This window comes from Ursus maritimus, unplaced genomic scaffold, assembly GCF_017311325.1.
Source record: "Ursus maritimus isolate PB19 unplaced genomic scaffold, ASM1731132v1 scaffold_33, whole genome shotgun sequence".
Lineage (NCBI taxonomy): Eukaryota > Metazoa > Chordata > Mammalia > Carnivora > Ursidae > Ursus > Ursus maritimus.
The window spans coordinates 16,541,246-16,553,834 of NW_024425897.1; the positions used below are offsets into that span (position 1 = coordinate 16,541,246).

The following is a 12,589-nucleotide window of genomic DNA, read 5'->3' on the forward strand; positions in this document are numbered from 1 at the left end:
GAGAAGGCGGCCAGATGAGGCCATGAAAGTGGAGAGGGAGTGGAGGCACCATCTAGAGAGGACAGTAGTTGCAGCAGCCACAGAGGCAGTGTGGACCTGGTCTGCATTTTTCTCGCGGTTCAAAGAAAAGCCCAAAAGGTTGTATTAAGACGCTAGCAACTCATTAACAGTTTTAAAATTCTTGCTGGCCAATTCCCAGTCACCCTCCATCTATAGGGTGGAGCCTTGGAGCCCTACACAACCCGCTGATCTGGGACGGCCCCTCCTAGTCCCTGCTGTGTCCCTCCCAGCTCCCCTGGCCTTAGCCGGTGTAGGCCCTGGGGAATCCGCCCTGTTTTAGAATGAACCCAAGGGAAATGTAAAGAAGGAAGCAAATTGCTGCCAAAAGTCCTGGGATGTGTTCCAAAGCCCGTGGGCTGTTGGTCTCCGATGATCTTTGCATTGCTTACCTCCGCGAGGAGAGGAAATTGCAAGTAAAGGAATAGTCTTCGGCCCTTTTGCCCCTTTCCACCCACATCCTTAATTAAGAATCATCTGTTCCTTGCACAACTGTATACACTCAACGAGGCTATTTTGAAACCTGAATTGTCACATCTCTTGAGCCCTTGTCTTGGGTCAGTGTCATTGGAGAAATCTCTCTCCTTAGTGGACTCTGTTGGAGCCTGACTCCCATGTGAAGACCAGAACCAGCCTGCTGCACGGCAACCCGCTTTCAGAGGCTGACATCTGAAGAAGGGCTCCCTCCCCCCACCCGCCTTCATGGCCATGCCCCCTTTGCTCAAAGGCAGCAGGTGCCTGTACATGCAAAAGCATTGGATCTTTCCAGAAGTCCGCCAGCTTCTTGCTTCACCCTCGCCACCCCCCACCCTTGTTGATAGGAAGTTTAAAATATAGTTGGTTTCCATGGAGATGGCAGCTCAGGCTAAGCAGAGAAAAATCCCCGGGGTCAGTGCAAAGCTTTAACTTCTCCACCAATGCCCCACACCCCGTGCAATAAAAACAGCTAACAAGTAACACTGCCAGGCATCCAATTTGAATTTGAGCTTCTCAATTTGCCCCTCTCTGTGGTCCCTATAAGAAGTAGTGATAACAGAGGAGTAACTGGGACAGGAGCGTGGACTGTGTGGTTTGGATCAGGAAGCGTTTATTTAGCATTCTGTGAGTCCAACTTTATGTGTGGCTTCAAGGATGACACTGAGGGGAGGTCTGGATATACTAAGCCTTCCGTTCAGGGATCCCAGTGGCCTTGTTTAGGACAGATGTGTTTTGACATGCAACGGGCCTGAGAAATCCCACAAGTAGCGAAGGAGGATCTCAACACAAAACTTAGATGGGGGCAGGGACAGGTGATCATTCAGAGCTTGTCCATTGATGGCAGACCCTCAGGAATCAGGAACCTCTTGTATTTCAAAGGAGGGTAAAGTCTGAAATGAACCCCAGTGTGAAACAATTATGGTATTGAAAACAACCTGATAGCTTCAGTTTTATTATTAAAATTTCTAATCGACAAGTCATTTATTGACAATATAAAAATTTTAGAAACCAGAGAACACCTGCTCTTCCTACCATGGCATGACGACTATCATTTTTAGAGAATTCCCTCTTGCTCCTGCGGGGCGGGCCTTCAGGGAGGGGGGGGGGGTCCGAGCTATGCTCTCCTGGCCTAACCGTATAAAACCAAAGTGGTACTTAAATTCCCAAATTGCTGTTTTTACCCCTACGGATCCAGCAAGGTTAGTCCGAACAGAGTCCGTCCCGTGTGACATCAACAACCCTCTACGAAAGCCACCCCGGTATTCGGACCTGCACATCAGCCAGACGCTCCCTAAAACCAACAAAATCAGCAAGGTGAGGCTGGGTTCCTGCTGGATTGGGGCATGCTGGGCCCCCCTCCCCTGCCAGGGAGGGGTGGGGATGGGGCTTGAGGACGGCTCTGGAAACCATCACCTCCTAGCCCACTGGGTTCTCCACCTTCCGTGTGGTTTGTGTCAAGTAAAGCTTGGGGGGCATCCAGCCATCAGTGGAGAGTCAGTGTGCCGGAAATCTGTCTGATTTAGAGAGAGGCGCACAAGTGAGAATGAATGAGTCTGTCATGGAGGGGGCAGTAGGGAGCGCAGGAGAGCCTGAGCTGGGTCCTTAGTGGTCCAGACCTGCCCTCTTCGCTCTGTGAGATGTTCCACCATCTGCCAGGATTAACTTCCCAGATGGTTCTGGGCTGACACATCTGTTGAATCAGACCACCGAGAGATGGGGGCGTCCATTTCTGAGCTCCTGCTGGAGACTCATGGACGGATACGTGGAGGCCCAAAGCTCTGAGCCTCAGCCAGTTTGGCTGGCTTCTAGCTGGTCCTCACATGGCGGTCAGCAGTGAGCCTCTCTGTGCATCTTTCTCTCCACTGTGGGGTGGAAATTTCCAGTGTGATTGCCACATCCTGTATTTGGTCTTTTGGTCGGACTGCACCAGAACTATCCCAGGGAGACTTGCAGGCTTACGGTGGGAGGCAAAGGCTGCACATGCCAGCAGGTGATCTCTCAAGCTCCCCAGTGCGTTGTGCGTTGTGTTGAAGGTACATAAGTATAGATCAACCCAAGCATGTGGGAAGTCACCACCTGTGTTCAGCACCCTGAGGAGCGTCAAGATGGAGGAGTGACCTCTCACTGGCAAGGCGCAGTCCACTTCTCTGCATCTGCTGGAGAGAGCATTCCCCCCTCCCCAGCCCACCCTCCACACAGCAGCCAGAGTAATTCCTAATGAGCATAATTTGAATCCTGCCCCCCTCTGTTTCAAACCCAGCCAGTGGCTTTCTACTGCATTTAGAAAACAAATCAAGCTCCTTTCTGGGGCCTGCGAGGCCATGCGTAATTTGGTGCCTTGCTCCGTCTCTGACCTCCCTCAGCATGCCTCCCCACCAAAGCCCATATGTTCTTTCTCGAGCGCGCTGTCACCCACCGTTTTTACTACCAGCTCTCAGCCATTCACCATCTGGCTCCTTGTGGCCTCATCTAAGCGGTTGAGAGCTTGGCCTCTGAAGTCAGGCAAACCTTGCAGTCAACCTTGGCTTCCCCCACTTACTAGCTGTGAGACTCTGGGCAAGCCACTAATCTTTCTTGGCCTCAGTTTTCCTGTATGTGAAATAGGTGTGTTCTGGTTATTGACCCCTGCACAACGAAGCGCCTCAAGCTTACCAGTGTACCACAGCCTTTGAATGACGCTCACGGAGTCTATGGGTCAGGAATTAGGACAGGGTACAGTGGGGATGGTTGGGCTCTGCTCCATGATGTTCAGAGACTCACCTGGGAAAACCCACACAGCGGGGGCCTGGAATCTTCTAGAACAGAGATCGGCAAACTATGGCTTACAGGCCAAACCAGCCCAGCACCTGCACCCATGCTTCTGAATAGAGTTATGTTGGAATGAGCCACACCCATATCATCTGTGGGGGCTTTCACACTACAGTCGGGAGCTGAGTGGTTCTAACAGAGACCACATGACGCACAAAGCCTAAAATATTTACCATTTGGCCATTTCAAGGAGAAGTTTGCCAGCCCCTGTTCTAGAGCCTTCTTCACTCAGCTGCCCAGTGTCTGGACTGGGATGCATCAGAGGCGGGGTTCCACAGAGACTCAGTGGGAGCATCTACTAGAGCCTTCTTCACTCAGCTGTCCAGTGTCTGGACTGGGATGCATCAGAGGTGGGGTTCCGCAGAGACTCAGTGGGAGCATCTACATGTGGACTTGCCTTATGTTTAAGCTTCCTCGCAGTGTAGCGGCTTCAGGGTAGCGGGCTGCCTACCTGGCAGGTGAGGGCGCAAAGAGCAAGTGTTTTAGCCAACCAGGGCTTTTATAACCCAGCGTTATAGAAGCCGCGCACCGTCTTGATGTGTCACTAGCCAAGGGTTGGTATATATATACACCAGACTGATGGAGACTGTCATGGTCTTACTCAGATTCAAAGGGAAGAGGCATAGATTCCACCCATCAATGGGAGGACTCCAGGGAATTTGAGGCCATGTTTTAAAGTGTCCATGGTGGGAGGCGCCTGGGTGGCTCATTCAGTTAAGCATCTGCCTTCAGCTCAGGTCATGATCTCAGGTCCTGGGATCGAGTCTCGCGTCGGGCTCCCTACTCAGTGGGGAGTCTGCTTCTCTCTCTTTCTCTTCCTCTGCCCTTCCCCCTGCTCATACTCGCTCGGCCTCTCTCAAATAAATAAATACAATCTTTAAAAAATAAAAAATAAAGTGACCATGGTGGCTAGTAAGAGCACCAAACTCAGAGAGTGCTTTGGGACTGAAATGGGAAATCAACATAAAAGCATTTAGTATGGTTCCTGGCACGTAGTAAGCGCCCAGGAAATTCTAGATACCATTAACAGATTCCATCTTGGGCTTCCAATCCATATGTCAGGCGGGGTCCACTTCTTCCTTGTTATTTGCAAAGGATACATATAGGTCTCTAGAAGAAGGGATCCCAACCTCTGGGGGTGCTCAGGGAGCTCAAATGGTATGGCTCCTGAGAAGTAACTGTTCATGTCTGTAACCCATCCTTTTCTTTGTGACATCTCAGGGGGCAGGTTGCTCAGAGCCATCCCGAGACCTTCCCGTCTCCATCGAGGCCTCCCGATCAGATGGGACAGAAACACAGGTCAGATAGATCAGTGACTGTGACATCGTTCTGCTTGTCTGCCAGCAGGAGAATTTGATAAGAGAAATAAATTAACCTCTATTTAGAAAGCAGCTTTGACTTGAAGGTGGACAGGATCTATCACAGGGCTGGGTTATTTTTTCCTCTCTCTCTTCTCACTGGCTTCACACAGATTCTTTTTGTCAGGCAATGATGTGGTTAGTGCAATAGATTTCTGAGCCAATTTAGTCTGAAGACTTCCTTTTCATTGCTCTGTCTCCTCTCCTGTCTGGCTCAGTCAATCCAGGTTCACAAAAAGCCTAGTTTTTTCTCCCAACAGAATAGTTAGAGTGTGTATTTTGGATTCAGAAGGCCTGGGCTTGAAACTTTGTTCCTTCACTGACTAAGCGGTCATAGTAAGCTCTCTCTGCCTTGGTTCCTGCCCCCCCCCCCAATCCCTGTAAAAGAGGCAGGATGATCGCAGATGTGATTGGGATCGTGGAAAGGATTAGATGCAATGATATGCATAAAGGAGTTAGTCCGACACTGGATACTCAGGGCCTGGAATGGCTTGACGACAAAGAGGACAGAATGAGGAGGGGAAAGAGGGACAGAAGGAGGAGGAGGAGGAAGAAAGAGGAAGAGGGAGGAAGAGAGGAAGAGGAGGAGGAGAAACAGCAGCATGCCAGCTGCTGCCAGCTGCCAGCTCCTTGGGGGACCCCAGTCTACAACACTTCCGCTTCCCCAGCAAGCCGTCAAAACCCCATCTGCAGTGGTGTCCAAGGCTGCAGACCTGCCTGCTGTCGTGCCGCTCTTTGAAGCACCTGCATGCTGGCTTGCCCTTTTCAGTGAGACTTGCACTCAGGCCAGCTCCTTGGACATGCAGCAAGACCATGAATCGTTGTTCTGTTCTTCCATCGTGATCTTGACTCAGCTACTCTTTGTGGGTCTGCTCCAGGCTGTTACTGTTGACTGGTTTCCTCGTCCTCTACCTTCCTCTCTCCTTGTCATTGCTTCTGCCTCCATATAGTTCCTACTTCTCACAACCTTGGCTAATTCGTTTTCTGGCCTATTGTGGCTCTTCTCCTCGTCTCCTATCTGCCTGTGCTCCTAATGCTGTTTGCTATTCTTCCTGTTGGCCAGCTCGTGTTTTCATTCCATACCATTGTCATGGGCCAACTGCCATCTTGTTCTGACCTGTGGTCCTGTGTTGGGGGTGGGCTCTGGAGGTCACAAGACAAGCATGGCTGCTTAAGACTGTCTATTCAGCACCATCTATTGGGTTGGAGCATAGAGACAGTTTCATTAGAAGTCCATGAGAGAGGCAGTTACCATCACCACCATGTCCAGACCAGTGCACAACTGGGTGGAATGGGAACCTGGGAGATGAGCATGCTTCTGTTTGATTCCCAGAGTCAGATGTGAATTTCTTGTGACTTGGCACAAGCTTGTGTTTCTGCTGCTGGCATGGAGGTTAAGACCGGGGCCACCAACTCTCTGTATGACTCCAGCAAGTCACTCCCTGCTCTCCGAGCCTCAGTGTCCCCATTTACAGAATAAGGGGTTGGACTGGGAGGTCTCTCTAAAGGACGTTTCTGCATCTTAACTGTGCTCAGAAAGAGGAATTATGCCACTAGCCCTTCCAGAATGATCTAGTAGAGTTTGGAATGCAACCTCTAGTTGCTGGTCCCATTGGGCCATAGATCTGGGTCTGACCCAAAGAAGGAACTTCCCCTCCTGTTGTAGCAATTCAGTCAAGGAATGTGGGCACCATATCCAGTGCTCTCTTGGGATGATTCTGTGTATTTACAACAGCGCTGAACTACAAAGATGAGAAAGACCTAATTCTTACCCTCGAGGAGGTAGAGATAATTCCTTTCTCTATAAACACAATTCCTCCTCCCCTCCCTCCCTTGATCTGTCCTTCCAGTTCTCCTTCTTTTCCTTTTCCATTAATTTACTCATTCATATAACACTTATTGCTACCTCTTACATTTTTATTCCTGTGCTAAGTTCTCCAGATTCCAAGATGAATAAGACACAATCTAGGAGATAGGAGGAGATAGATCTTTTTCCTCCCTCCCTCTCTCCTTTTCTTCATCCCTCCAGCCCTCCCTCCCTTCATCTCTTTCTTGTTTTCCTTCATCTTGGTTTCATCATTTCCTTCGTTGTTGGTCCTTCCAACCGGTGGAAGGACCACGCTGTGCCTGGCGTATTTCTAAGTGCTGAGAATAGGGAGCTCCCAGCCTAGAGGATGAGACAAACACGTAGGCTGGGAAGTGACCGGGTAGAAGCAACAGCTGAAGCCAAGAGAGTAATGCCAAGCTAGCACTAGGAGTGAATGATGTGCTCTACCTGGTGGAGCAGGGGTCGGGGGAGCTCCGCAGAGGACGGGAGTGGTGAGCTGTGTCTTCTAGGTAGACTAGGGCTAGACAGATATTCCAAGTAGAAATTACAGCATATCCCAAGCCTTGAAGATGTGAAGTGGCCTGGTTTGTGTTGGGAACTGTGAACCCCCTCATCCAGCAATAATGCAGCACCCCTTCTTGATGAGGCAGGGTCAGTGGAGGCCTGATGGAGAGTCAGGACTTTTCCCACTACCCATCATTAATGAAGCTAGTCCCCTGTCCTTGGTGTCGGTGGATTGCATGGGGAGTAGTAATGAGGCACTCCTAATTCTCCCAAAAAGAGTGTATCAGTGGAGGCCTATGAAGAGGCTGGAATTCCCACCCCCACCCAGCAACAATTAGGAACCCTCTTGCCCTCAGGTGCCAACAGAGGCAGAGAGCCTAGGATCTGCCCCTACCCAGCAATAACAAGACAGCACACGCCCTCTTCCCTGCTAGGGTGGTGTCACAGGAAGCCAGCTACAGCCAAAGTTTTTAGTAAGACCCAGAGTCTCACAACCTAATACCCAGATGTCCAGGCTTCAGTGAAAAATCGCTTGTCACACCAAGAGCCAGGAAGATCTCAAACTGAATGAAAAAAGACAAACAATAGATGAGACAAGTGAGATTTTGGAATTATCTGACAAAAATTGTTAGAGCAGTCATCATAAAAATGTTTCAATAAGTGATTATGAACAATTTTGAAACAAATGAAAAAACAGGAAATTGCTGCAAAGAAGTAGAAAGTCTCAGCAAATAAATAGAAGATACAAAGGAGAACCGTATGAAAAAATTGAGAACATGTAACTAGGAAATACAGTAATTAAAAACTCAGTGGAGGGACTCGGCGACAGAATGGAGGGGCAGAGGAAAGAATATGTGAGCTTGACAACAGAGGAGTAGAAATTATAGAGTCTGGTAACAGAAAGACAGTGAACTAAAAAAATATATGAGTAGAGCCTCAGGGACCCTTGGGACAACGATAAAAGGTATTGCATTGGTGTCATCAGAGTCCTGGAAGGAGAGGAGAAAGAGGTCAGGGCTGAAAAAGTTCTCCAAGAAATAATGGGCAAAAACTTCTCAAAGTGGGCAAAAGACATAAGCCCTTGTTCCTATTTTTCTGATTCGGAAGCTAATACACATACTATGTTCATGGATCGGAAGACGCACCATAGTTAAGATGTCAGTTCTCCTTAAAATTGATACCCAATTCCTATCAAAATCCCAGCAAGATTTTTTAATAGATAAAGACAAGATTATTCTAAAAGTTCTATGAAAAAGCAAAGGAACTTGAATAGCTAAAAACAATTTTGGAAAAGAATGAAGTGGGAGGAATCAGTTTGCCTGATTTCAAAGCTTATTATATAGTTAACAGTAATCAAGACCAAAGAGGATATACAGATGGCAAGTAAACACATGAAAAGATGTTCAATATCATTAGCCATTAGGAAAATGCAAATTAAATCCACAGTGAAATATCATGACACTCCTATCAGAATGGCTAAAATAAAACATAGCGATAACACACTGGCTAGGATGCAGAGAAAATCAGTCACTCATACATTGTTGGTATAAAATGGTGTAGCCCCTCCAAAGAACGATTTTTGCATTTTCTTTAAAAATTAAACGTGCAATTACTCTGCTGTCCAGAAATTGCACTCCTGGGTATTCATCCCAGAGAAATAAACACTTTTGTTTGTACAAAAACTGTACATGAATGTTAATAGCAGCTTTATACACAGTAGCCACGGAAGGGAAACAACCTAGCTGTCCTTCAGCGAGTGAATGGTCACGCAACAGCTTGGCTGAAGCTCCAGAGAATTCTTTTGGGTGAAAAAAAAAAAATCAATCCAGAAAGGTTGCCTACTGTATGATTCCATTTGTATCGCATTCTTGAAATGACAAAGTTGCAGAAATTAATAGATGAGTGGTGTCTAGGGTTCAAGATGGGAGGGAGAGAGGTGAGGAGAGAGAGGGAAGTAGGAATAGCGATAAAAGGGCAGTGTGAGGGATCCCCGTGGTGGTGGGAATGTTCTGTATCTTGGCTGTATCCACTCAATGGCTGCGTTGTGATATTGTGCTGTGATTTTGCAAGACGTAATCATCAGAGAAAACTGGGTAAGGATGCGCGAGATCTCTGTGACTTCTTAAAACTGCGTGTGAATCTGCAGTTACCTCAGACAAAGAGTTTAATTGCAAATTGTGTCACCGACATAATTGCTACCATTTATTGACAACCAAGTGCCTCAGCCCAGTGCTCGGGGTGTAGGTGCCTGCGAAACCTCTTCGAAACTTCACAGCAGACCCAGCAGGTGGGTGTTCTGAGCCCACATGAGGGACGAGGAGGGACTAAAGCTCACAGAAGTGAACTCACTTGCTGGGAGGCGGTGGGAGTGAGCGCGTTCTGGGAGGGTGATACGCACAGCACGGGTATGGACAATGTCCGCCGCCCATTCCCCCGGCCCTCCCATGCTGGTTGGTGTTTGTTATGCTGACTCTGGAGCTTGGCAGGTAAACATACCTGTTGTCGAATAACCGGCTTGCACAAAACCACCCTCAGGCACCCACAGCCAGTCGGAGTGACGGACCTCAGTAATGCAGGGACCAAGTGACCAGTGTCCTGTGAGAGGACAGATTAAGGTGCCCTCGAGAACACTCGGCTCTGCTGGCTTGCAGAGGCAGGAATCCCTTTTATAGCACGTTGAGGTTGGCTGGTATTATTCTCATTTTACAGTGCACAAAACTGAGGCCTGAAGAGGTTAAGCATTTGGTCCCGGATGTAGTGGGGAGGGGCAGCTGCAGGATCTGAGTCTGGGTTTGCCTGACTCCGGCTTCTGCTGGGGTCAGGCTCCTGGGGTTGCCATAACAACTGACCACACACTGGGGAGCTAGAACAACAGATATTTCTTCTCTCCGGGTTCTGGAGGCCAGGCGTCTGAAATCAAGGTGTTAGTGGGATTGGTTCCTTTTGGAGGCTCTGAGAGAGAATCCATTCCATGCTTCTCTCCCAACCTCGGGTGGCCCTGGGCTTCCTAGTCGTTGCTTGGCTTAGAGACGTGGCAGTCCAGTCTCTATCTCAGTCCTCACATGGCCTTTCCCTCTGTGCATGTCTCTCATTTTCCATTTCTCATAGGGCCACTTGATATTGGATTTAGGGCCCACCTTAATCCAGAACAATCTCCTCCTGAGATCTTTAATTACATCGCAAAGACCTTTTTCCAAAGAAGGTCACATTCTGAGTTTCCCAAGGGGTGGGTCTTTTGGGGGGCACTCTTGTCCTGATCCCCCCGCCACCAGGGCCATTCTGAGGGTGCACACGTGGATTCCATCCTCGTGTTCGCTTAGAGCAGGTTCGGGTCCAGGAGAGGCAATGCCGCCTCCGAATGAGATGTGAGGGAAGAAGCTGAAGGCTCGCCCTCGCGCTCTCTCTAGAGCTGTCAGGCTGTGGATTCTTTAATAAACACTCGGGAGGAGAGGTGTTAGGATGGGAAGAGCACTCTGAGCACCTCGGCGTGGGACTTTCCAAAATCAAAAGGCACGGGGACCAAGGCTGTCACCTATGTGGCTTTCATTACGTGGTAACCTTTCGCTCTGGAGTCCAGACAGCAGGCGGGAAATTGATGCCAGAGACTGTTCCTTCCACAGCTGGAGGCAAACCAGCTGGCGGGCGGGGATGAGGAAGCAGGTGGGGCGTGGGAAGGGTCTGGTGGCTGCGGGAAGGGGGGCTAAGGATGCCGGGGTGGGGTTCCTTCCTGCTTGCTCACTCTCACTGCTCTGTCCCTGCTTCTCTGCCTCCCCCTGGCCCCTGCCCTGTTTTCTTTCTGCAGGACCACATCCCCGTCCCTTACCAGCCAGACTCCAGCAGCAATCCCTCCTCCACAACGTCCTCCACGCCCTCCTCGCCAGCACCCCCCCTCCCTCCCAGCGCCACGCCGCCTTCTCCCCTGCACCCTTCCCCGCAGTGCACGAGGCAGCAGAAGAACTTCAACCTGCCAGGTACCTCTGCATTTGGGGCGTCGTGGTGGGGGGAGGGGTTGGGCTTGAACCAGAGCCGGGTCCAGGTCAGTCTGCGCTTAAAGGCAATGGGTTGAAGGCATGCGGTTGAGTCTTCCCATAGGCAGGGCGATCACCACATATTACCTTATTTGATCTTTAGGGTAGCCATGAAGTAAGTCTTCTCAGCTCCATTTTACAGGTGAGAACACTGAGGCTCAGAGAGGTAAAGGGACTTTTGGTCAACAGCAACCCGGTGTCTCCAACTAAGTGGCAGTCACAGGGGGAGCCATCTACTCGAACTGGCAGTTGTCTCATGAGCTGAATAGCTTGGAATTTGCATCAGGATCCTGGGGCCACAGCTGACCAGGGCTGCATTCAGATGGAGTCTTACTCCAGATGTCAGGATAGGGCTCGGAATGAACAGCTGGAGTCCTGGATTCAGTATCCAGTTCTGTCCTGTTCATGCCATGTGACCTCTGACTTCAACTTTCCCACCCCTGAAAGGCTACAGATGGGTGAGAGGATCCAGAAGGGTCTCCCAGCTCATGAATTCCAGGGCACCTGGCTGCTGACCTGAGACCATGCACTGGGCTATGAGATGCTGGAGAAGCCACTCATGAGCTGTTTGGCTTCTTGGCCTCCTTTGTCATTAGGCTTAAGAAAGAGATATCTCTCTGCTCAGGTGGGCCAGATCTAAGAGTGTTCCCACCTCTTCTGAGGTCCAGCCCAGTTCACTTCCTCTTCTAGGGCCCTAGGACTTCCCATCTTGGCCATATTTTCAACACCACAGCTGTTGTCAGGAAGGAGGCTGGTGGGATGAGGTCTGGCTTGGCCAATGGGAGCCAGATTCTAGATCTGTGTTGTTCCATATGGTACCCACTAGCCACATGTGGCTATTTAAATTAAAATGAATTAAAATTAAATATAATTAAAATTTTAATTCCTCAGCCACATTAGCCACATTTTGATTACTCAGTAGCCACGTGGGGGCTGGTGGCTGCCATATTGGACAGTGCAGAGTATAGACCATTTTTAGCATCCCGGAAAGTACCACTGGATGGTGCTAATCTAGGGGCTGATTTCCACCTGAGCCAGTGAGCTTCATGCAGGGGGAAGAAATCCAGGTCCTCAGCCACAGGTCACACTTCCAAACCTAATCGGCCACGAGTGAGTGGCGTATAGGCAAAGGGGGGCCCACTCCCAGACCTAGGCAGCACTCAGATACAACTACTGATTTAAGGACAAGCTGTCGCCTGCCCACACTGTTTTGAGCTGGGGCTATGTCCATGCGAATAGGGCACATTTTGAAGTCTTGGCAATATGGGGATTTTTTGTGAAGTTCAAGCCTGAGGCCGTCTTGTATCTGTCTGGTGTGAAGGCCACTCACTTGGCAGCCACCAAGGATCATAATGTGAGTCAGCAGCTAGAAGCTGCTGGAAGCTTCCCCAAGTCAATTAGGCCAAAATTGCCCACTATGTCCACAGGTTGGGGGCTCCCACTGCCGCCTCTGGGGTGGTCCATTTCTACTTCCCTGGAAGGACGTGAATGGAAGAAGGGCCCTTTGACCTTTCATGACCCCCCCCCCC

General features: G+C 49.6%; 1 protein-coding gene across 1 annotated transcript in view; it reads left to right on the forward strand.

The window, feature by feature from the left end:
• KSR2 (kinase suppressor of ras 2) overlaps window positions 1-12,589 on the forward strand; it is a 391,016-nt gene that overhangs the window by 314,354 nt on the left and 64,073 nt on the right. Inside the window, exons 9-10 of the mRNA XM_040619875.1 lie at window positions 1,722-1,848; window positions 10,835-11,003. Coding sequence (XP_040475809.1) covers window positions 1,722-1,848; window positions 10,835-11,003 — 296 coding nt within the window. The remainder of the gene's footprint in view (window positions 1-1,721; window positions 1,849-10,834; window positions 11,004-12,589) is intronic.